Raw genomic sequence first — 24668 nt, forward strand, 5'->3', positions numbered from 1 at the left:
GCCCTCCATCTTCATTGGTGCAGACAAGCGGATTGGCACCGGCTCCATCGATGGTTCCTCCCATCGTACTGATGATGGCACTAACACTTGGTCCAGTGTCTGCAGCCCTGGCACTGTCGAGCGCACCACTGGCACTGAAGCTGCCCCAAGAGTCTAGGGACCCCCTGGGGGCAGATGGCAGGGAGCATCTGCTCTGTATAAGTGCTTCCTCTTCTTCGTCACCTGATGAAGCATTGGCAGGTACAGCCATAACCCCGGTGCTCGAGGACAACAGGGTGCTGCAGCAGTTGCTGCGCAGGGCTGCTCAGGGTCTGGGCATTAAGGCCGAGGAAGTAGCCGAGGAAGCTGATCCCATGGTGGACATCCTCGCCCCCTCAGGACCTTCCCGTATTGCCGTTCCACTTATTAAAAACATTGTGGACACCACCAAGACCCTGGGCAGACCCCCAGCTTCCTTGCTGCCCACTGCCAAGCACAATGAGAGGTGTTATTTCGTGCCCTCCAGAGGGTTCAAACATTTATACTCCCACCCACCCCGATTCTCTTGTTGTGGACGCTGCTAACCAGCGTGAGAGACAGGGTTTCCAAGGGAGGACAGGGTTTCCTAAAAACAGGGAGGCTAGGCATCTAGACCTTGTTGGGAGAAAGGTCTATTCCACAAGGGGTCTGCAGCTTTGTATCTCGAACCAACAGGCCATCATCAGCAGGTACTCGTATAACACCGGTGTGGCGATGACCAAATTTATAGAGCGCCTCCCATCGGACTCCTGAACCGAGTTCTCAGCCTTGGTGGAGGAGGGAAAGCTAGTCTCCCAGGCTTCCCTCCAGGCTGCATTGGACATTGCAGATGCTGCAACTAGGGTCATGGCGACTGGGGTAGCCATGAGGAGGGGATCCTAGCTCCAAGTCTCGGGGATCCCTTACAAGATCCAGCAGACTATTCAGGATCTCCCATTTGAGGGTGTGACTCTGTTTTCTGAGAAGACAGAAAAGAGGCTGCAGAGCCTGAAAGACTCACGAGCCACCCTCAAGTCGTTGGGCCTGGACACTCTCGCCACACAGTGGAGACACTTCCAACTGCAACCTCCTCTGAGATTCCATCAGCAGAACTGACAAGATGGTTCTCAGAAGAGGATCAGGAATGGCAGGAGGAGGCAACACCCATCCTCAGGCCAGGGCTCTGGCCAGCCCAATCTGCCCTCTAGCCCTAAACCGGCCTTTTGAACATGTGGCCGAGGACAGCGCACCAGATCAGAGACTGGATCTACCCTGCCTTACTTTTTCCTGACGACTATCCCTTTTCTCCCGTGCATGGTCCTGCATCACTTCGGACTACTGGGTGATCCACACGGTAGAGAGGGGATACTCCATCCAATTCTGTGCCCTCCCACCCTTCCACTCCCCTTCCCCGTCCCTCTTCAGGGACCCTTCTCAGGAGCAACTCCTCATCCAGGAGGTGCAGTTGCTTCTATCTCTAGGGGCAGTGGAGGAGGTTCCTCAGGCGAGGGCTTCTATTCCCAGTATTTCCTAATACCAAAAGCCAAAGGTGGCCTCAGGCCTATCCTGGACCTGCGAAAACTCAGCAAGTTTGTAAAGAAACTCAAGTTACGCGTGGTCTCTATCATCCCCTTACTAGATCCAGGAGATTGGTATGCTGCCCTTGACTTGAAGGACACGTATTTTCAGATCGCAATCACTCTGCCCCACAGGAAGTACCTCATGTTTGTGGTCAACGGTACCCACTACCAATCTATTGTCCTCCCGTTCGGCTTGTCAGCAGCACCTTGAGTATTCACCAAGGGCATGGCAGTCGTTGCCACATTCTTGGAGGCACCAGGTACAGATTTTTCTGTACCTCGACGACTGGCTGATCAAAGGCCACTCCAGGACCCAGGTGGAAATTCAGGTCACATTTATCAGAGCTACCTTCGAGAGTCTGGGTCTACTCCTAAATGAAGAGAAATCGACCCTGTCTCCCGTCCAGGGGATAGAGTTAAGAGGGGCAGTACTGGACTCGACCCAAGCCAGGGCATACGAAGAAAGATTGAAAAAATTGGGTTTGTTTATTCTGGATAGAGAAGACTGAAGGGGAACATGTTAACAGTCTTCAAATATGGAAAAGGTTGTTATAAAGAGGAAGGTGATAATTGTTCTCCTTTACCACTGAGGACAGGAAAAGAAGTAATGGGCTTAAATTGCAGGAAGGGAGATTTAGGTTAGACATTCGGAAAAACTTCCTACCGTAAGGAAGTGGAACAAATTACTAAGGGAGACTGTGGAATCTCCGTCATTGAAGGTTTTTAAGAACAGGTTAGACAAACACCTATCAGGGATGGTCTAGAGCAGAGGTCTTCAATCTGTGGGGTGGCCCCACTAGGAGGGGTGAGTTAAAAAGTTTGGGTTCCACTGGTCTAGATAATACTTAATCCTGCCTTGGCTGCAAGAGACTGAAGTAAATGACCTGTCGAGGTCTTTTCCACTCCTACATTTCTGTGATTACCTGTAGTGAGGTGGAGTGGCCTCCCACGGACACAGAGGGGGAAGGACCACTCATTGAGCCCTGGTGGGCGGAGCCAGGCTGCCCTCAGCCCTCCCACTGGAAGTCAGCGGGTGGGATAGGAAGTATAAAAGGCAGGTCTGGGAGCTTAGTTGGGCTGCAGCTGCCGAAGGAGCCAGATGCCTCCTGCCTGCTCCTGAGCTGGGAGACTGCCACGGGCCCCTGTGAAGCTGGGAGCCACCTGCTGACCAAGCCACGGAGGAGTTGCTGGGACTGCTGCGGGACTTCTCCCTGACAACCAGAGGACCCCCTACGGATCCAGATACACCCTGAGGGGGAGGGTAGGAAGTAGCTCTGGAAAACAAGACAACAAAAGAGCTGGCCTGGTACAAGGTCAGCGTGTTGCGAGTGGATCCCCACTGATCCAGTGGCGGAAACCCCGCCACTGTGAGGGCCCTGGACTGGGATGCGGTGGAGTTCGGCGGGCCTGCATCCCTCCTGCCACCCCATCCCTGGGGTGGCAGTACTCTCGCTCTGTAGGCCAGGAGGCCTGTATCAGCCTATAGGCAGCCAAGCTAGGACACTGGGCTCTGTGAATCTTGCCTGAGTCCCCTGGACTGTATTTGGGTGCTCTACCGCTGCCTGAGCCTGAAGGACTTCTTGCCCCACCCGACTACTGGCTTGAGCCTCCTGTTTGTTGCTCTGCTCTGACTGAAGGCCAGAGCCCCAGCCCTGTGTGTTGCCCCGCTAATTCCCCCATGGTGGGTGACACACAGGGGTGTAGTGACCTCCCACGGAACCGGAGGGGGGGGAGGGGAAAGGCAACCACCACCAACCCACTACATTACCTATTTAAAATATTTTTATATTTTTTTATTTATCTTTTTTTGCTTTAAGACCTCTTTTTTCAGCTTCTCTTGTAGTCTTTCTTCCCTCCTTTATGTCCATTTTGATTAATCTTACTTCTCTCTGCACTTGTGCTAAACATCTCCCTTCTCTGTTAAACCTGTTTCTCTCTTTCTCTCACCTTTTCTGTGCTCTTCTTCGTTCATCCACACATAATCCCAGAACCATCACCATCAGCCTGAAGCAAATAATACCCACATAGAGAACTGTGACAGAGTGCTGCTGCTCCAGGACTCTCCATCCTTCATGCCACTTTCATCTATTTTCAACTACGACAAGAAGGAAGATTTGCTCCTCTAGATGATTAGCATGAAGGGCATGGAGCTTGTGGCCTCTGTTATAACAGGAACATACTGAATTATACTACTTCTCCTGATAGGTCTCTTCTACCAGCATAGCCCACTTGGGGCTAGACTGTACCACCATTACTCATTTTCAGCTTTTAGTTGTGCCAATAGTCTCATTGACTTTAGTGGGAGTTGCTTTTGAAAATCAAGCCACTTACATAGGTGCCTAACTAAGGATTTAGTGGGGATATTTTCCAAAGTACCCAAGGAGTTAGAAGCACAAAACCAATGAAAAGTCAACTTTCAAGCCTAATTCCCTTAAGTGTGTTTGAAAATCTCCCCGTAGGAGTCTAACTTTGAGTCTTTTGGAGGGTGCCTATAGACAGGGCCGGCTCGACAGTTTTCGCCGCCCCAAGCAGCGCACCGAATTGCCGCCGCGGGCGGCGGGGGCAGTCCGTGTGCCCTTAGGGCGGCAGGCGCATTTCCGCGGCGGCGGCAATTCGGCGGCAGCTTCTATGTTTAGCTGAAGCCGCCGCCGCGGAAATGCGCCTGCCGCCCTAAGGGCACACGGACTGCCCCTGCTGTCCGCAGCGGCATTTCGGCGTGCTGCTTGGGGGCAAAACAACAGGGACTGCCGCCCCTTGCAGACTGCCGCCCCAAGCACCAGCTTGGAATGCTGGTACCTGGAGCCGGCCCTGCCTATAGACTTTAAGGTCAGAAGGGACCATCGTGATCATCTAGTCTGACCTCCTGCAATGAAAGTCTTGGCCTTGATGTGGGAGAAGAAAAAAATAACACGATGAATCCTTAAAACTAGACTAGTGTAAAATAAATCCAATAGTGTATGAGAATATTGGTTAGTGAGATATATACTGGTACCCTAATTTTGTTGACTCCATTGTAAAACATGAGAAAACAAATGCCAATAAAAATCAGTAAATCCATGAAAGAAATAAAATAATCTACAATTAATAAACAGCTTCTTTTCTAAAAAAAGAAAAAGAAAAAAAAGTGATTTTATTGAGTTATAATATACAGCTTTAATATGTTAGGGTAATCATACAAGATCTCTTTTGTGTTCAATTTACATATTACAATACAGACATGAGCTCAAATCTTTTGTTTTAATATACAAAAAGAATCCAATGGTTGTCTACTAGCAGCTTTGAAACTTGGCAAGAAAGGTTCTAAGGATTTTAAGTGCAGTAAAAGACCATGTAGAATACAAAATGAGTACAAAGGACTTTTCTCCAAGGTGTATAAACATTTGAAAACAAACAGTGCCTGCTCCACAGGGCAGACAACTGGCAATTAAAAACGTCAGTGACCAATGTTCCAGTCCAGAAAAGAACTGGAGGAGCATTACCCTGTGTTACAACTTTTCTAAAATGGCTTTAAAAATCTGTATAAAAGAATTTGCACTGTTCAGAAAAAGACGTTTTGAAGAGAAACGGTAGGAAAGGAACTGCACAATCAAAAAATGAAAAAAGCAATATAAAATATTTTCACTGCTATTTAAATGCCAATTAAATCAAGCAATAGTAAAAACAAAAAAACCAAAACAACCACCCCCTCTTCTGTTTAAAATAACAGCACTGTTTTGCCCATTTCCAATGAGTTGTACTTATGAACACACTATATACTTGTTTTTCTTCCATATAGAGAAATGTGTCCATTTGGTCTGTCATTTCAGTGAAGCTGATGAATATCAACCCATCACATTTCACCTTCAAGAAAACACATTTTAATGCTGTTTTCCATATAGTCATCACTCTAAATTAGGTGCATCCTCAGCTCAAGTTAAATACATTTCTTCGTTTTCTTTATACAGTGCAGAGTATATGGGCTTAGGTTATGTAGATTCTCCTCTACTCCAGTTCACTGTCTATTTCTGAGTTCAGTGGTGTGCAGTAGTTTGGCTTGTCTGAAGGTACATAGCCTGGCAGACACAAACACTTGTACGAACCTTCTGTGTTAATGCACTTGGCGTTCTTGCAGAGAGACATCCTACTGTTCAGTTCATTGCATTCATTCACATCTGCAAAAACAGACACACCAGAACATGTAGATAAAACTGCAGTATAACTTAACATGTCAATGTTGCCATTTTCCTCCACAAAGACTATTTTCTCCTGGATGCATTAAATTAACTTCTATCATCATCAATGGTAGAACATGTATGAAAAAGTGATAAACTGTGTATTAACTTCAGATTAGGCAGAACTATATTAGGGAGGATCAAAAGCTTTTTAATGAATACACATTTAATTGAAAAGAAAACAGTGAAGTGGATATCATAGGGAATCAGTAATGGTTTAAACAGTCTTTCACTGCTAAATCACTAGTTTGAATTCAATCCAGGCTGTTAACAAACAATTATTATTAATACTCACTTCTAAATAGGTTTGGCAGAATTTGATTTTTATTTTTTTCTAATTTCAACAGATAATATCAATGTTTATTTTTAGCTTTTTTCTATTTTTATCTAAATACATTTTCACATTTGCACAAAATTATGGATTTTAAACATTTCAATTTTTATCTGTGAAAATGTTTGCAATCAGAAGAAAATTTTTTGGGTGGGGTCAGACAATTATTTAATGACAGTAGACACAGATTCAAAAAATTAAAGTTTTATAACTGTTAAAACACTAATTGTCAACATCGTATGTCAAAACATACAAAATAAATATCCTTCAGTCAAACTCTAATAAGTTCTGAAGCAGCATTTTTCTTACTTTGCCTATCTGTAAATTTCAATCACCGAAGGAAATTTTTTTTGTCAGTATGCATGTACATGGTGAAATTGATATTTACCAACAAAAATGAGGAGGCTCTTCAAGGTGTGGTCCTGATCTGTATTCTCCATGGACCATGTGCCCGAAGTCAGAGTAGTGTCCATTGGTCCATGCATGTGCCCTGACTTGCTTTATGCTTCTGTCTGAGGCAATAAAGGGTGGGGCGGACTGATCGCATCTCCAGTTCCTTCTCCACTATGAATTTGACAGATCTGAAGCAGAGGGGAAAGAGGGTGGGAAGTGGAATACAGACAGGGACCACCCATCTCAAAGAACTTCAAGTTACAGGTAAGTAACTTCCTCCTCTTCTTTGAGTCATGGTCCCTACTGTATTCCACTGTGGGTGATTGAAAGTAATACCTGAGTTAGAGGAGGGTGCAAGGAGGAGGATGGAAGGGTCATGTGGAGAACTGCCGTGCCAAAGCAGGCATCCGCCACTGAGTCCTGCACCAAGGTATAGTGTGTTGCAAATGTGTGGACAGAACTCCACATGGCTGCTCTACATATGTTTATGTAAGACTCATCTTGAAGGGATGCCATGGTCATTGCTTGAGCTCTAATGGAGTGACCCCATACCCCCATGTGTGTTTGTGTGTAGGTTCAATAGCTAGTAGCAGAGTTTAATGCAGCTGGAAATCTATTTGGAGTTTCTCTGGGTGGAGAGGGCCTGTCACCTGATTCTCTCTGTTACCGCAATAAGCAGCCTAAGGGACTTCCTGATTGTTTTTGTTCTTTGCGGGTAAAAGGCCAAAGCTTGTTGGATGTTAAGGGAATGGAGCTCTTCTGCAGATGTGTGCAGGTTTTGGGAAGAAAACGGGTAAGTGAATGGATTGGTAACAATTTCAAGTGTAAGCCTAAGGAAACTTAATTCTTGTGGAATACTGTAAATGGCAGGTCTGCCATCATAGCTTCGAGATCTTCTTTGAGTGATTGCTCATGTCCATTCCAATAGGTGTGTACGCGCGCTGCGTGCACGATCATTGGAAGGTTTTATCCTAGTGGTACCCGTCGGGTCGGCTGTGGAGCCCCCTGGCGTGGTGCCTTTATGGCAGTATATATAGGTCCCTGCTGACCCACTGCCTGCTCAGTTCCTTCTTGCTGGAATACTCCGACACAGGGAAGGAGGGCGGGATTTGGAATGGACATGAGCAACATATCTCAAAGAACAACAGTTACAAAAGGCAGGTAACCGTCTTTTCTTCTTCTTCTTCTTCTTCTTCGAGTGATTGCTCATGTCCATTCCAATAGGTGACTCCCAAGCAGGTTTGACGGAGGAAGGGTCGGAGTTCACCGAGTTGCTGATTGCAGTACAGTAACTCCTCACTTAACGTTGTAGTTATGTTCCTGAAAAATGCAACTTTAAGCGAAACGATGTTAAGCAAATCCAATTTCCCCATAAGAATTAATGTAAATGAGGGGGTTAGGTTCCAGGGAAAATTTTTTCACCAGACAAAAGTAAGTGTGTGTGTATGTACACACACACACACACACACACAAAATATAAGTTTTAAACAAACAATTTAATACTGGTACACAGTGATGATGATTGTGAAGCTTGGTTGAGGTGGACGAGTCAGAGGGTGGGATATTTTCCTTACTGCTAAATGATGAACTAGCAATTGGCTGATCCCTCAAGGGTTAACTCTCTCACTCTGCAAGGCAGCAGGAATGGAGGGAGATATGCGCATTTCCCCTTTAAGTACACTGCCTTGTTAATTAGATCAGCTTGCTGAGACTGCAGCTGCTGCAAGTTCCCTCCATTCTGAGCCCTGGTGTGTCCCCCCTGCTCTATGGAAGATGGGGTAAGTGGGAAGCAGGGGGGAGGGGGACACCCTGACATTAGCCCCCTCTTCCCCCCCCCCCCCCCACAGCAAGCAGGAGTCTTGGGGAGCAGCTCCAAGACAGAGAGCAGGAGCAGCACATGGCAATGTGTGTGTGTGGGAAGGACACCTGCAATTACAAGCCTGCTGGGTAGCTGCTGCACAGGGAACTTAGGGGAGCAGGGAGCTGATAGGGGGGCTGCCAGTCCACCCTGGTTCCAAGCCCCACCAGCTAGCTGCAATGGGGTGCTCTTCCTGCAAGCAGTAAACAAAGCAGGCAGCTGCCAAATGACCTTAGAAGGGAGCATTACACAACTTTAAACGCGCATGTTCCCTAATTGATCAGCAATGTAACAATGAAACAACGTTAACCGGAATGACTTGAAGTGAGGAGTTACTGTACTGTCCTGCTGAAGGCCGCATCGTCCCTCACCTGTTGGGTGATAGCGTAGTGCAACATAAAGGTGTGGATGGAAGACCACGTTGCTGCCTTGCATGTGTCTTGGATAGGGACCTGCGCAAGGAATGCGGCAGATGACACCTGTGCTATTGTGGAGTGCGCTGTTAACGGTGGGGCTAGAATTTTAGCTAGGCCGTAGCACGTTCTGATGCAGGACATGATCCATGATGAAATATGCTGGGATGAGACGGGGAGCCCTTTCATCCTCTCAGTAGGCTCCGAAGGAGGATACTGTACCCAGGGCCCCCAATATGGCCAATAAAGCAGGATCAACAGGAGGTTGCGGGGTTCCCATGGCATGGGGCACCAGGGGCTCTAGGAAGGCTGAGGAAGTAGTTGCTTCCATGAGTGTGTTGAACTCTCTGATATTGGACAGAAGCAGTATGGCAGAGGCGGTTCTTTCCCCCATTCTGATTCACTGGAAGAGGAAAAGCTGGATGCTGGTTCCAATGATAGTACTGTCAGAGCCAGTGGAGTGGTGTATAACACATGCGAGGAGGGTGATAGACCCAGTTTTGTAGGAATATCCTGTGGCGGAGATATGAGTTCTCTGGAAGTGGAGGGACCCTATAGAGGAGGAGACTCTGGATTCAGTAAGGCAAAGACATCTTGAGGTGCAGCCATGGATCTGGATCTCCTTGATGTAAGGAGTATTCTCTCTTTTCCGGTCACCAGTACCATTGCTGAAGTCTTCCTGGTGTGGGAGTATCTTGCATCTTGTGAGGTGCTGGAGATGGCAGTACCAACGGTTTGCTGCCTGGAAGGAACCATTGAATCCCATTGTTTATGGGCCTTTTTCTCGTGCCTGTGGGACTTAGAACGTGCTACATCTCCTTGGGCCGAGCTAGTGGAGGGAATGTTCAGTTCCTTGGACTTGGAGGAAGACTTGGGGGACTGCTTGCTAATCTCCTGACTAGGCCCCACCATGGGTCTGTGGGGGCGGTTCTGCTGGAACCGGAGTTTGATGCAGGAGCACATGGCATGCTCCTCGCTGAATCAGTCTGACGTACAGGTAGGGTTCCCTGTCCTGGGTCTAAATGAGGTCTCAGGGCCATCTCCATGACATACTTCCAGAGAACAAGTACTCGGCCTTCTCTGAGATGGCTGGGGAAGGACTGGCAAATACTGCACTTAGCCGGGATGCGAGTTTCTCCCAGGCAGTAGAGGCAGCGTTGGTGGTTGTCGGTGACTGAGAAGGATTGTGAGCAAGAGGCACAGAGTTTGAAGCCCGGGGTTCTAGGAATAGTTTAGTACTTGAACAGGCGTACCAGGTAGGAGGACCGACGGTGAAAATCTCCGAAGTCTTTTCTAATCTAACTGTTAAAACTAGTAACTACTAAAACTAGGAAACCAATAAAATTAGAAAAAGTATGGCTAAAACTGATAAAACTATTTACAACTGTAATTATTAGAACTGTGTCGGAGACAAAGGCACTGAAGGTTCCGAACCAGACTATGCAGCGGTGAGAAGGAATTGGAGATGCGGTCGGTCTGCCTTGCTCTTTATCGCCTTGGATGGAAGCACAAGGCAAGTCAGGGCACATGCACAGATCAATGGACACTACTTTCAAATTCTCCAACTCCAAGAGCATGGTGTGCATGCGTAACCCACAGTGAAATACAATAGGGACCTTCACTTGAGGAAGAACTAATCCTTTGAAGCTTGCTCATAAAGTGCCATCCGGTAACTGTTCAGTGGTCTATGTGAAATGCATTGTTGAGCTCAGTTCTTGGTGTAATACAATTCTTACATAACCATATTAAAAAAGAAAAGAAATACAACTAGCACTAGTTGGCAGCCTTAGCAGAGAGGCCAGTGACTAATAGTTGTGAAGAGAAATCTACCTCACTCCTCCAGCAAGTCTCTATAGCACTGGACTGAGATGCAGTAGGGCTATGCCTTCATTGCCCAAAAAGGTGGTTGTTTGTTTTACAGAGAGAGAACGAATGCATATTAACTATCTTGTTGTAAAATCCTACTGGAGACATGGTGCAAGTAGTTTTTACTGCAATGCAGTTAGACAAGATCAACAGTATATGCCATCACCTCTCGTTGACCTCAGCTAGCTACTTTGCAGTAACAACCACAGATCCTTTGCCTTCACTAGCATTTTACAGAGATATACCTAATATACATTAGTTATCTCGTAAAACCACACCTTTTTTTTTTGGCAGTGAAGACAGTCATTAGGCAGATCAGTATAAAGAAGCTTACGGTGCTGCTACTAGAGTTGCATCTGTTCTGCAGATAATAAGAGTATGTCAGTCTCCAGTGCTCTCAGTTCAGTTCTTTACATAAGTAATAAATTCACTTAAAAAAATCTCGGGGAAACAAGGACAGAAAAATACATGTGAATATATATATACATGTATATGGGAAAACATATGATACAGCTAGATAAGGGATGACATTTTCCAAAGCAACTTAGGGTCATATTTTTAAAGATATTTAGGTGCCTAAAGATTCAGATAGGTGCCTAGTGAAATTCTCACAAGCACCTGTGTGCCTAACTCCCATTGATTGACCTCTCGAGGTCCCTTCCAATTCTATGGTTTCAAAGGGAGTTAGACACATGGGTACATCTGAATATCCCACTAGGCACCTATCTGAACCTGTAGGTGCTTAAATACTTAGGGACAGATTTTTAAAGGTAACTTTTGAAAATGGGACTTAGGCTCCTAACTTGCTTAGATACTTTTGAAAATTTTAACCAAAGCTTGTTCTGCATTTTAATGTATTACCTTTTATTATTGAGCGTCTTTTAATTAATAGTACCTTTACCATACTAGTTAGATTAGCATTGAAATTGACACAGGCACGCTAACATACTTTTTATAACTATTATGAATAGTATATTTCCCTAGCTAATTATTATTAGTATACACTCCACAATCCCATATTTCTCATGGATATCTAGGACAACTGTTCACTGATATTCAAATGATCTAGGAATTCAGAGATGGCTGCTCAAGTGAAAACTGGCTTTCAATATATTATATATAGATTTAGAATGTTTAACGTAATTCAGATGATCATTTGTCAGAAAGGTTTTCTCTTACGGCAAATGAGTAACTTTACTCACATAAGTAGTTTCACTGCAGTTAAGTAAATGGGTCTGCTTGTGTGAGTAAATCTGCTAAAGTACAAAAAATGAATTGTATGTAAAATATTGCATTGTAATCTCACCAACACAAGTCATTTTGGCCATGTCCAAGTGGTAGCCATCAAAACAATCACAAGTATAGCCTTCCTGGACTCTCACACACCGGCCATTTTCACATCCATTCAGAATGCCACATTCCTCTGCTTGTAACTCCTCAAAGCTGTTCAGAAAACCTAGGTGGAGAAAGTATTGCAAACAAGTAAGTTAGAGAGACGCTGATTCTTTTTTTTTTTTTTTTTTTTTACAAATGTATTGTCTCAGGGGTTTACTGGGATGTTACTCAACTTTGTAGAAAATAGGTCAGCTTTAGCAAATCTGCTCCATCTGGAATTTTTAGTGTACTAATAAAATACAGTTATATTTTAAGATGAAAATAAAATAGCTGTTTGAAATGTGTTTAACTAATGTTAAAAGATTTGATCCATTTTTAACAGACACATTTTAATAAATTATCTCATTGATAAAATATTACTTTATAATAAAATCTTGTAAAATCAGACTTTATAAGAGTTTATAGTGCTGATGTAGAAGTATTTTAGGGTAATTTGAAAAATAATTATAAAAAGCTCTTCTAAATATTACTATAAAAAGTGGAGGGAAGAAGTTATATTGTAATTACACTAGATCAGAGGTAGGCAAACTATGGCCTGGGGGCCGTATCCGGCCTTAAGACGTTTTAATCCAGCGCTTGAGCTCCTGCCAGGGAGTGTGGTCGGGGGCTTGCTCCGCGCGGCTCCCGGAAGCAGCGGCACATCCCCCCTCCAGCTTCTATGTGTAGCGACAGCCAGGGGGCCCCGAACGCTGCCCCCGCCCCGAACGCTGCCCTTGTAGCTCCCATTGGCCAGCAAATGGGGCCAATAGGAGCTGCAAGGGCAGTGCCTGCGGACAGGGCAGTACGCAGAGTTGCCTGGCCGCACCTCCATGTAGAAGCTGGAGGGGGGACATACCGCTGCTTTGGGGAGCTGCTTGAGGTAAGCACTGCCTGGAGCCTCCACTCCTCACCCCCTCCTGTGCCCCAACCCTCATCCCCCTCCCAACCTCTGAAGCCCTCGATCCCACCCTCCTGCACCCCAGAGCCGCACCCCCAGCTGGAGCCCTCATCACCCCCACCTGCACCCCTGCCCCAGCCTGGAACCCGCTCCCGCACCCTGAACTCCTCATTCCTGCCTCCCCCTCCCCTCCCAGCCGGAGCCCTCACCCCAACCCCCCAATTTCATGAGCATTCATGGCCACCATACAATTTCCATACCCTTGGGCCAAAAAGTTTGCCCCACCCCTGGCTCTAGATGAAACATGCAAAAAAATATTAGTCCCAACTGCCTTGAGTGAAGTAAGAGGAAATTAGACTACTAGCCTGTTGTGGTTTTGGCTAATAACTCTTTAGGAGTCACTCAGATACTTGGATGATGGGCACTGATATAAATACTTATAAACTACTTTACTGTGTCTTGTCATAATCCTAGGTAGTGAGCTCTCTGGGATAGGGACTGTCTTTGTTTTACTAGTTCGTACAATGCCTGTTATGACGAAACCTTGAGGCCTGATTTAGGGTCTCTAGACAATAACATAATAATAATAGGGGAAGAATGCATATATTGTAAAACTTATTCAAAAATTGTAAATGCTCATTGAATTTCAGTAAGATTAAAGTGCTCATCTAAGTACCAATAAGTTAACATTATACAACAGTCTTACTATCTTTCCATTCTTAGAAGCAATAAATCAAACAGAACTGTAGATGGCAGCCAACCACATCAAAAAGAATATTTGAGAAAAAGTCCACAGCATTTAATATCATCCCTCCTGATCCAGTTTAAATAATGCACTAGGGTTTGGTTTTTTATGCGGTCATGGTGTGTGCATGGCAGGGGAGCCATAGAGGGGATTTTCTACTGACATTTAATTCACACATTAACTCCACAAACAGACCATTGGTATATCTAAAACCTGTTCATATATTTGGAATCATTTTTAACAGATATTTGATATGTATAATACACCTCAACTATATGTTCTATTCATCTCTTCCTCTCTTTTACTGTTATTCCCTTCCATCTGCCTTTTCACATTTTCCCTTATTAGTCCAGGCCCCTCTCGTTCTTTCCCTCATCTCACATTTTCTCTATCCATGCCCTACCTTTCTAATTGTACCCTCTCTGTCCTCATCCATATGCCCTCTATTTGCACAAATCTAGTGTGTCCAGCACTGGCTCTTCAAGGTTGTCTGGATACTTCACAGGTTCATGTCCACTTGTGGCCAAAATGCGCTTAGTTTGGGATAAGCTTGATTTGTGGAACAGATCAACATAACAAAAATGGTGCCACATACCATAGAGACTTAGAAATGAACTTGAACATATATTTACTTTGTTGAGTACACACCTTCACATATAGTAGGGATCATTACAAAGTTTCCTATTAATGTAGTAAACTGCAGTAAGATACAGATATATAATAATGTATTGAGTAGATTATTTTGCTTTACTACAAAAAAGCAGGAAACTTTTCAACAACCTCTATTATATTTTAATCCATTTAGAGGGGCTCCTTTACATTGCAGGCATTTGCTGGGCCATGATATAGATGACTAATTATGAAAAACAAACACTGTCAAGCAGGGAAAAGGTGGTGTTCTTGAACAAATTCTTTACAAATGAAAGACATCATCTGTTCTCCACTGTGCTCACATATAGCATGCTGAAATTTTTAATTAGCTGAAACTGGTTTAAACAAGATTGTTTGCACTATAATCCATACTGCAACATGTCTATTTTTAAAGTAACAAATATTTGTTTGCAGTTCTAAGAGAATCCGATGGTAATAAAATTGAAAAATATTTAATTGGCATGTCAAGATCTGTACTATAGGCCTTTCAAGGCAAGAACTGTCTCTTTTCTGGGATTGTATTGCACCCAGCAGAAAGGGATCTCAATCCCGATTGGGATCTCTGAGTACTACCATATAATAAACATTTATTATTAAAATTATCATTATTATTAACAATACAACTGGCTAAAATGCCAAAAGGATCAAAACTTTAGGTATTTGCCGAGGCATATACAGCATTTGCTCAAGCATCTGCCCAGGATAGGGTTACACAGATGTGTTCTAGGTTATATTCTGTGTTCATTGGCATTATTGTTTCTGATTCAGTGGCAGGATGCTAGAGAGATCCTAGCTCTGATATCTCTTAGATATCTCCTAGGGTTACACACAGTTCTCTAATCACTTATTAATGGAAAGTCTTTTATCAATGCTTATAATTTGAGGAAGTACTTTTTTACACCCCTTTATAATTTGGACATTGGAATAGAAAGCATGTCTCCCACTCTATTTCTCTTCTATCATATTGGGGACATGATCATCTCTTTCTGGGGTTTTCATTGTGCTTTGATAATTTTCATCAGTGTTAGAAGTCAATATTGTTTAGCTTTGTACAGCTCTGCATAAAGTCTAATAGGTTTGTTAGGTATTAAACAGAGATGAACCCTGGTTTCTGTGGACTATATTTAATAGAATCATTGAAATGTAGGACTGGAAGAGACCTCGATAGGTCATCTAGTCCAGTCCCCTGCACTGTGCCATGACTAAGTATTATCTAGAGACCATCCCTGACAGATGTTTGTCTAACCTGTTCTTCAAAACTTCCAGTGATGGAGATTCCACAACCTCTGTAGGCAATTTGTTCCAGGTCTTAACTACCCTTAGAGATTTTCCTAATGTCTAACATAGATCTTGCTTGCTGTAATTTAAGCCCATTTCTTCTTTACCTGTCCTCAGTGGATAAGGAGAACAATCTCCTACCCTCTTCTTTATTATAACCTTTGCTGTACTTGAAGACTGTTATCATGTCTCTTCAGTATTCTCTTCTCCAGACTAAACAGATCCATTTTTTCAGTCTTTCCTCATAGATCATGTTTTCAAGACCTTTAATCATTTTTGATTTTCTGATTAATCATTTTGCTTTCCTCTGGACTTCCTCCAATTTGTTCACATCTTTCCTGAAGTATGGTGCCCAGAACTGGACACAATACTCCAGCTGAGGCCTTATCAGTGCTGAGTAGAGTGGAAGTATTACATCTCGTATCTTGCTTACAACACTCTTGCTAATACATCCCAGAATGCGGTTTATTTTCTTTGCAACAGTATTACATTGTTGACTCATATTTAGTTTGTGACCCACTATATCCCCCACATCCTTTTCTGCAGAACTCCTTCGTAGGCAGTCATTTCCCATTTTGTATTCGTGAAATTTATTATTCCTTCCTAAGTTTAGTGCTTTACATTTGTCCTTATTGAATTTCATCCTATTAGTACTTGTGCAATTTAGTGGCAGGGAATACATTTCAAACTTCTGCTACTCACTGTAGTCCTCTGGCCCTGTTCAAAGCTATCATTTTGATTTCTTTTACCATTATTTCTTTTAACTTATTAACTCATTTTAATGGGAGACATGTTGGGTAAGAGAGAAGTGGTACCTGCATGCTATATGTACAAAGCAGTTGGGATTGCCTGTTCCTTTTGTAACCACCATTTTGTTTCTAACGTAAGACTGAAGAAATATGCTGGACCAAATTCAGCCCTGGTATAAGGGTGTAAGCTGAATTCAAGGCAGTCCAAGTAGTCTAGGTCAGCGGTTCTCAAACTGTGGGTCGGGATCCCAAAGTGGGTCACAACCTCATTTTAATGGGGTCAGCAGTGCTGGCTTAGACTTGCTGAGGTCCAGGGCCGAAGCCCAAGCCTCAGAGCTTTAGCCCTGGGCAGCGGGGCTCAAGTTATAGGCTACCTGGCTGGGGCTGAAGCTTTGGCACCCCCCTAGGGCAGCAGAGCTCGAGTGGGCTTAAACTTCAGTCCCCCCTCCTGGGGTCATGTAGTAATTTTTGTTGTCAGAAGGGCGTCGTGGTGCAATGAAGTTTTGAGAACCCCTGGCCTAGGTCCTGATCAAACAGATTTCCATTGACTTCAAAGCGAGATGGATCAGGCTCTTATTCAATAAAAAACCCATGCATTTTTCAAGCATAAATTTAGAACCCTACTTCTATAAGATTCTGTAGCAAGACCTTTGCTTTCCCCGTGACCTATTCATTTATGTGTGTATTGGCATTCCAACTAAAGCCTGTGCAAATCATACTCAGTGGTCATGCTAAACTAGGCAATTTTTTTGGAGTGAGAACATCATGCACACACTCCACCTCCCCCACTCAAGTTCTGCTGGAAAATCATGGAAAGCTGGCATGAAGAATTTTTAAAAAAAATTAATATACCCCAAAGGAGTTTGAGTCGCATGCTCCAAAGAAAAATTAGTCTTTTGACCTTTAGCTGTAAATCTGTTGGTAAATATAAATTTAGTATACCTGGCACACATTATTTCACTATATTAAACAAAATAATATTGTACTTTGGGCCCAAATGGGCTCATATACAACTCTGGCGCTGGAACCTGAACACCGGACAAAGTTAATGTAATAGGAATAAGAAGAACATAAATAAATAGGCCACATTACTCAGAAGCAAACAGATGAATGAAGCCAACTACAGGGAAGTAATCCAAGTTATAATCCTGCTTTCAAGAATTTTACATAACAGTGATATTTACTTACGGTCTTCAACAAAGAATGGATCAGTTTCTGGGGTGTAGTGTTCCTCAAAGTCAACCAAAGCATCTTGTCCATATGGTCGTCGAGATCCTGGAACTGGAACATTGCACAGCTGGGCATAATCCTCTGAGGAGGAGAAAGCAAAATAGGACATAAAACTAAGTACACTTGTAACAAAGGCCACATTACAGCAGTTCCAATGACCTGCAACTCCTGTCAGCTGGAAATAAATGTCTTTCCTGGAAACAGCATAAATCTGAAGCTTCTACAAATTGTTCTCTCCCCTTCAAGAAGAACGTCATTAAAATGTAATGGGCCAAATTAATCCCTTTTGTGACTTCAGTTGTTTTACACTGAAGGAATGGATTTGAATTAACAACTGTACAAAAAATTAAGGGCCAGATTTTGGCAGTTCTTTCAAAGGAGGAGGGGATGAAAAGGCATAAGCATCTTACCACACTCCCACTGCACAAGGGCTAGCTGCAATTATAGTCTTTGTATCCCTTGACTGCAAAGACTACTTCAGGCCAGAACAGGTGTTGGAATTAGCCTCCCAAAACGAGGCAAAGCGGGTGAGGAGAGAGTGGGTCCATATCTGTTCCACACACACTGCACTGGCCAGCAGAACTGGGCCAGTGTAGGTAGAGAATACTTTGCATCCTTCCATCATAGCCACTTCTCATTGTCCCACGATGCGGGCCATGTCCTAAAACCTGAGGGCCCAAATATCAGTTCCTCCCAAGCTCTGCTTGGCTAAGGGACTGAAAAGGCAGAGAGGTCTTGGGAAAGTAACTTTATGCTACCATAACTGCGTACAGAGTGTGGCTCTTTGTCCTCTGCTAGTGGCTGGACCACACGTTGTATGATTCTGCCACTAGCTGTAAGTTAATAAACAGACCTGGATCTTTTAGCTGAGGTAATAGAAGCTTTTTTGTTTCGGTTCAGATGTCCCAGGTTTGATCCCTCTGCTGATGACCTCCTCACCCCAGGAGGATTGCATTACATCTTCTGCCTGTCCCACATTGTAAGTTAGATCAGCCTCAGTGCTGTACTTGAACTATTATTACATATTGCAATGAACTATATACAAGACAGATGCTTTAGAATAAAAACCTCATTGTCATATGGATCTATAGCCACATTCTGAATACTGCTGCAGACATTTTAGCATCAAAGCAACACTTCCCATACAGAATAACTGGTTTTCAGATAACCTGTAACAGGAAAAGTATGAAGAAAAAACTCAGGCACTGGTATGATGGCCATAGAACCGGCAAGCTCTCACTATGTAGAACTATTCCAGATAGTAAATGGCTCCATAAAATCAGACTGTCTTCACTCAAGCCCAGAAGCCAGAACCACTCACTGGGTGGAGTTGTCATCTTTTTCACAGAGAAAATCACATGCATGTGGCTAACAAGAACACCACATTGCTCATAGGACCAGATACACAACACCCTCCCTTCCAAGAATCCAGCCTATTCATAAAAAAGTCATGGAAGTTTAAATGGCAGCTGGAGCTACCAACCTCTCACAATGATTCTCTGGCCTTCCTATCTGTCTTAGGGTTTTGTATACAGCCTATCATCGTATCTAAGCACTTAGATATATAGATCTTTTCTGGATGATACAAGAGTAGAACCTGAGACCCCTCTGAACAGAGATTATCAACATCTCCCTTGACAAAGGGAATTTACTACCTACCCTAAAACATTCATAATTCTAACCAGAACAAAAGAAACCACCACTCAGTGCTAGTGACCTTGCAAACTACCTCCCTGCATCATCAGCCTATGCATGGAGGAAGCAGGGAACGTAAAGGGGAGCAGGCTCTGTGGGTCTGCCATTTCCCTCATGCACAGATGAGAGGGTGGAGAGGATTGGGAATTAGGCAGAGCTTTGACTCTGGCCCCTGGGCAAAACAGTTTAGCCATGGAGGAGGGAAAAGTAGTGTGCTGCAGATACGGGCCAGCAGCAGAATACTTCTCCATGGATCAAGAGTGGGAACCAGGAACGGACTGTGACTTGGAGTCACAGTTCTTTCCGTGGGCGAATCCCCACAGTGCACCTAACTCAGGACAAGAGGCAAAGTCTCAGGGCCACATCCTCAGCTGTGTAAATCATAGAACTCCATTGGGTCGTTGTGGTATGTAAGTAGATAGAAAGTTAAGACCACAAAAATAAACCAAGAATTTTGTCCATAAACAATTTAAGGCAGTGTTTGTTTAGAAGAGGTAGATTAACAACTAGGATTGTCAGAACTGAGATCTGTATGAGGAAGATTGTTTTTTAACTGTTTGCATTTTTTGCCTTGATTTAGCCAATGCTATCATGCCTTCACTTTCTGAAGCACCAAAATAATATATTTAAAATGAAACAGAAAAAGAGGTAACAACAAAGAAAGATGTATCTGTCAGGAAAGGGACTTAGTGCACTTTTCTGGATGTCATGTTAAAATGTTTATGTATAATCTTGCCTCATAGCAAGAGTGTCCAACATGCCTTACAAATCTTCGCATAGAATGCGTTTACTATGAATATTAAACATCTGAGGAAAACATTTTAAACAGAAAGAATATCCAATACAAAGAAAAACTGGAAGGAATGAAACTGAACACTACCCAAAGTACAAATGGCTGTCATAATTTTTGGTTAAAAATGAACAGGAACATTGGTATTATCCCATGCGTAATAATTCTTGAAATGTTTAGAGATTTCAAGAGTTGAGGTAATTTTCTTTTCACAGAATTTTCTGTATACATTTGTTTTAAATCTAAAACCAATGAATGTTAAATACTACATATTTCAGAACTAGGCAACTGTAATGACTGATTATTTTTTTTCCAAATTAAAAGACCATGATCTCACACTGATCTAAACCAAGAATAACTCCCCTGAAATCAGCGGAGTTAGAATGTTACAAAACTCATGCAAGTGGGATCACTTGCCAATTTAAGAACTCTCTCTCTTGGGGTGGGGTTTTTAACATTGTTAACTTCCATTGACTTTAATGAGAGCAGAGTTAGGGTATGGCTACACTTGCGAGTTGCAGCGCTGGTGGAGGCTTTCCAGCGCTGCAATTAGTAAGTGGCCACACCTGCAGGGCACTTCCAGCGCTGCAACTCCCTGGCTGCAGCGCTGGCCGTACACCTCACTCAGCATGGGGAATAAGGATTCCAGTGCTGGTGCTGCAGCGCTGGTCATCAAGTGTGGCCACACACCAGCGCTGTGATTGGCCTCCAGGGTATAAGGGTGTATCCCAGAATGCTTTTAACTAAATTACTCCCTTTGTTTTGTTATGCAGCCTCTCTTTGTTTTGTTGTGAACCTCCGGAGCTCCGTTGCTACCGGAGCTGCTCTACCGGAGCTGCTCTACCGGAGCTGCTTATCAGCTCCTGTTTGCTGTGATCAATCTGTGAACAATCAAATGAGATCCTCCTCCCTGCGTGATTCACAGGGGTTGAGTGTTTGCATTTTGCTTGACCAGCAGCGAGAAAAGGAGTCATTCACAGGGGCTGAGTGTTTGCTTTGCTTGAGAGAAACGGGGGGAGCGGGCAGAGGGGGGAAAGGGAGTATGTTGGATGCAGGCTGTTTGCAGTTAACAGTAAGGGGGTGGGAAAATTTTCTGATTTTGCACAGTGTCAGTTCCAAAAATCCACTCTCTCTTTCCCACCCAGTCCCTGTCACACTGCCCCACACCCCCCTCTTTTGAAAAGCACGTTGCTGCCACTTGAATGCTGGGATAGCTGCCCATAATTCATCACTCCCAACAGCGCTGCAAATGCTGCAAATGTGGCCACACTGCAGCGCTGGTAGCTGTGAGTGTGGCCACACACCAGCGCTGGCCCTGCACAGCTGGACGACCAGCGCTGCAACTACCAGCGCTGCAGATTTGTAAGTGTAGCCATACCCTCAGGCTGATGCTCAGCCCTTTCGGAAATCATGCCCATTATATACAATGTAACCCTAGCACTGGGAATTTTCTTGACCTATGTTGTGAGTATTCGTACATCTATTTCATAATTGGGAAAGGTTCTAATTGCACTATATACAATACATTTAAAAAATATTCTAATTGAAAAAAAAGTAGAAACCATCCACCAGTAGCCAGATGGTCTGAAGTTCCTGCTGTTTCTACCATTGCAAAATACATTAGTATACAATGCCAGGAAATCTCAACTCTCCATGTTTAAGGCATTTGTAGGAGAGTCTGCAACTGTAACGTAACATCATGGTATTTGGACCTGTGAGAATAAATATTCCAGTACAATTTGCTAAAGAGTAAACATGCAACCCTCCTAAATGTGTGACACCCATTATTATTATTTAACATACTGTGCACTAGTGTTGAAAATGTACTTATCTTTTATTTTAATTATGTACATAATGCAACATATGACACAACTGATACAAAATACTTTCTTTGGAGACCTCCCTTGAGTTGATGCCTTGACGCATGATTCTACCCATTTTACTGTAAATATAACAGTAAGTCTACGTAAATGAGTTACTGTGCTGTATTTTTCTTAGCAGATATCTCCATTGCAATGCATTGGCTCATGCAACTCCATGTAATCAGCGTTAGCGGTATCAATATATCTGTCGGTAAAATGTTACACTTCAGTTTTGTTTATATTTTTAGACCCCTCTGTCATATTTTATAGTCATGTAAAAATTGTATTTACTGCAATATGTAACACAGAGGTGGAACTAGTTGCTAGCCTATTTTTAATACAGATGACCTGGATAATTTGAAGTCTCAGATTGCACATCTGTCAATACAAAATGCACATAGTTTATTATCTAATCTATTGGAAATTGTGATAATGGGAACTTTTTCTCTGTCGCACTGAGTTTCCTTGACACAACTAAGTTTTGAATGTCTTCATTGCTAGCTCTTGTACAACAGTTACAAATAAATTAATGGTTAATAAATGTTGTAAGCATGTTACAGACATGAGTAGGATGTTTTATAAATAGTTATAAGCACATTAGTAGGAGGTGTTATAGATGGTAATAAGCCATGGTTATACAGAACTTGTTGGACTCTATAACAATTGATTAATCATTTATTAAAACATCTACACCTCTACCCCGATATAACGCAGTCCTTGGGAGACAAAAAAATCTCACTGTATTATAGGTGAGACCTCACTATATTAAACTTGCTTTGGCCCCCCCATTCCTTGTTCCCTGACCGCCCCCTCCAGAGACCCCCATCCCTAATCACCCCAGGACCCTACCCTCTACCCAACCCCCCTGTCCCCTGACTGCTCCAACCCCTATCCACTCCCACCCCTCCGCCCCCGACAAGCATTCACCGGCTGTGGCAGGAAGCGGAGCAGCCCGGCCCCAGCCCGCTCCACTCCACCACCTCCCAGCCGCGGCGCTCCGCTTCCCGCCACTGCCGGTGAGTGCGGGGAGGTTGGGGAAAGGATGCCCCCCCGCACTCACCTGTGGCAGGAAGCAGAGTGACACGGCCCCAGTCCGCTCTGCTTTCCTTGCCCTGGCCCCAGGTGAGCTTGGAGGGTGTCCTTTCCCCAACCTCCCCGCACTCACCGGCGGCGGGACCCGGAGCCGCCCAGCCCCAGCCCGCTCCACTCTGCTAGCTCCCAGCTGTGGTGCTCCGCTTCCTGCCGGGCAGGTTAGTGCAGGACCTTTCCCCAGCCGACCCCCAGCGACACGGCTGGGGCTGCCTTGCTCCGCTTCCCGCCGCAGGTGAGTGCAGAGAGGTTGGGGAAAGGATGCCCCCTGTACTCACCTGCGGCGGGAAGCAGAGTGCTGCGGCTGGGAGCTGGCGGAGTGGAGCGGGCTGGGGCCGGGCTGCTCCGCTTCTGTCGCTGCTGGTGAGTGTGGGGGGCGGATCCCTTTCCCCAAACCCCTTCCCTGAGCGATGCGGCTGGGGCGGGCCAAGGGCCCCCAAAAGTGCCCTTCCACAGCTCCTGCCCCCCAGACCCAGGGAGGGCAGCCCCTGGACTGCCCCCGAGACCCTCTGCCCCTTATCGAACCCCTCAGCCCCGGCCTGGCACCCTTAATACGCTGCTCAGAGTGCATGTCAGAGCTTTACTGTCTTGTATGCGAACCTGCCTTATATCGGGTCACGTTATACCGGGGTAGAGGTGTATTCATCTTTTATTAATACTTTATAAACTATTTATAAATGTATCTTTCATGTAAAGTGTGACCTAATATATTCTAACAAAGTCACTTAGGAAATTTCAATTAAACACTTGTTTGGTGCATAGTTGTGACAGATTTGGAGTTGCCTGTATTAATTTATGAATTAGGGCTGTTAATCACAATTAACTGAAGCAGTTAATGCAAAACAAATTAATTAGATTAAAAAAATTAGTCATGATTAATCTTAATTTTAATCACACTGCTAGACAATAAAGACACTGCACTACAGTACTTGTATGAGGTGAATTGAAAAATACTATTTCTTTTGTTTCATCATTTTTACAGTGCATTTATTTTGTAATCAAAGTAATAATATAAAATGAGCACTATACACTGTGTTCTGTGTTGTAATTGATATCAATATGTTTGAAAATGTAGAAAAACATGCACAAATATTTAAATAAATTGTATTCTATTATTAACAGTGGGATTAAAACTGCAATTAATCACAACTTTTTTTATCTCATGATTAATCGCTATTAAGTTTTTAATAGTTTGACAGCCCTACTATGAATACTATATACACCAAATGTTTGTCTGAGTACTTTAAAGATTTTTATTGTATGCCTATATTAGGTTAATTCAGTAGCCAGGTGGTCAGGAAATTTACCCAGAAAGAAGGACAACAGCCCAGATAATAGCTCTTCAGTAAACATCCAGGAGTATTAACTATGATATGCTCCCTCCCTCCCTGTGGTGGGCTTGCCTGATTGTCTTTGGCAGAACTGAATCACCCCTCCCACCCCAAGGGAGGGCAGATCAAAAACTTGAGAGGGATTAAAAGAGAGACACTCTGAATGGGAGGGGGACAGGGTTTTTGAACTAAAGTGAACGAGGCCCCAGCGGCTGGGGTGTCTGAAAAGACAGAAGATAGACTAACAGGTCCCCCTACATGGAAGTAGGATGACCAGACAGCAAATGTGAAAAATCAAGACGGGGGTGGTGGGTAATAGGAGCCTAT

At 43.9% G+C, this 24668-nt stretch overlaps 1 protein-coding gene across 8 annotated transcripts in view; it reads right to left on the bottom strand.

Annotated features, from left to right (window-relative positions):
- Nucleotides 1–4687: 4687 nt before the first annotated feature.
- Nucleotides 4688–24668, bottom strand: part of LTBP1 (latent transforming growth factor beta binding protein 1) — a 336620-nt gene continuing 316639 nt past the window's right edge. For all 8 annotated transcript variants that reach the window (XM_039530237.1, XM_039530240.1, XM_039530238.1 and 5 more), the window contains 3 exons: nucleotides 17533–17655; nucleotides 11956–12105; nucleotides 4688–5728 (listed from right to left, as the gene is read on the bottom strand). In XM_039530237.1, coding sequence (XP_039386171.1) covers nucleotides 5559–5728; nucleotides 11956–12105; nucleotides 17533–17655 — 443 coding nt within the window. In that variant the 3' untranslated portion in view covers nucleotides 4688–5558. The remainder of the gene's footprint in view (nucleotides 5729–11955; nucleotides 12106–17532; nucleotides 17656–24668) is intronic.

The sequence above is a fragment of the Mauremys reevesii genome, linkage group 3 (assembly GCF_016161935.1).
Source record: "Mauremys reevesii isolate NIE-2019 linkage group 3, ASM1616193v1, whole genome shotgun sequence".
Taxonomy (NCBI): Eukaryota; Metazoa; Chordata; order Testudines; family Geoemydidae; genus Mauremys; species Mauremys reevesii.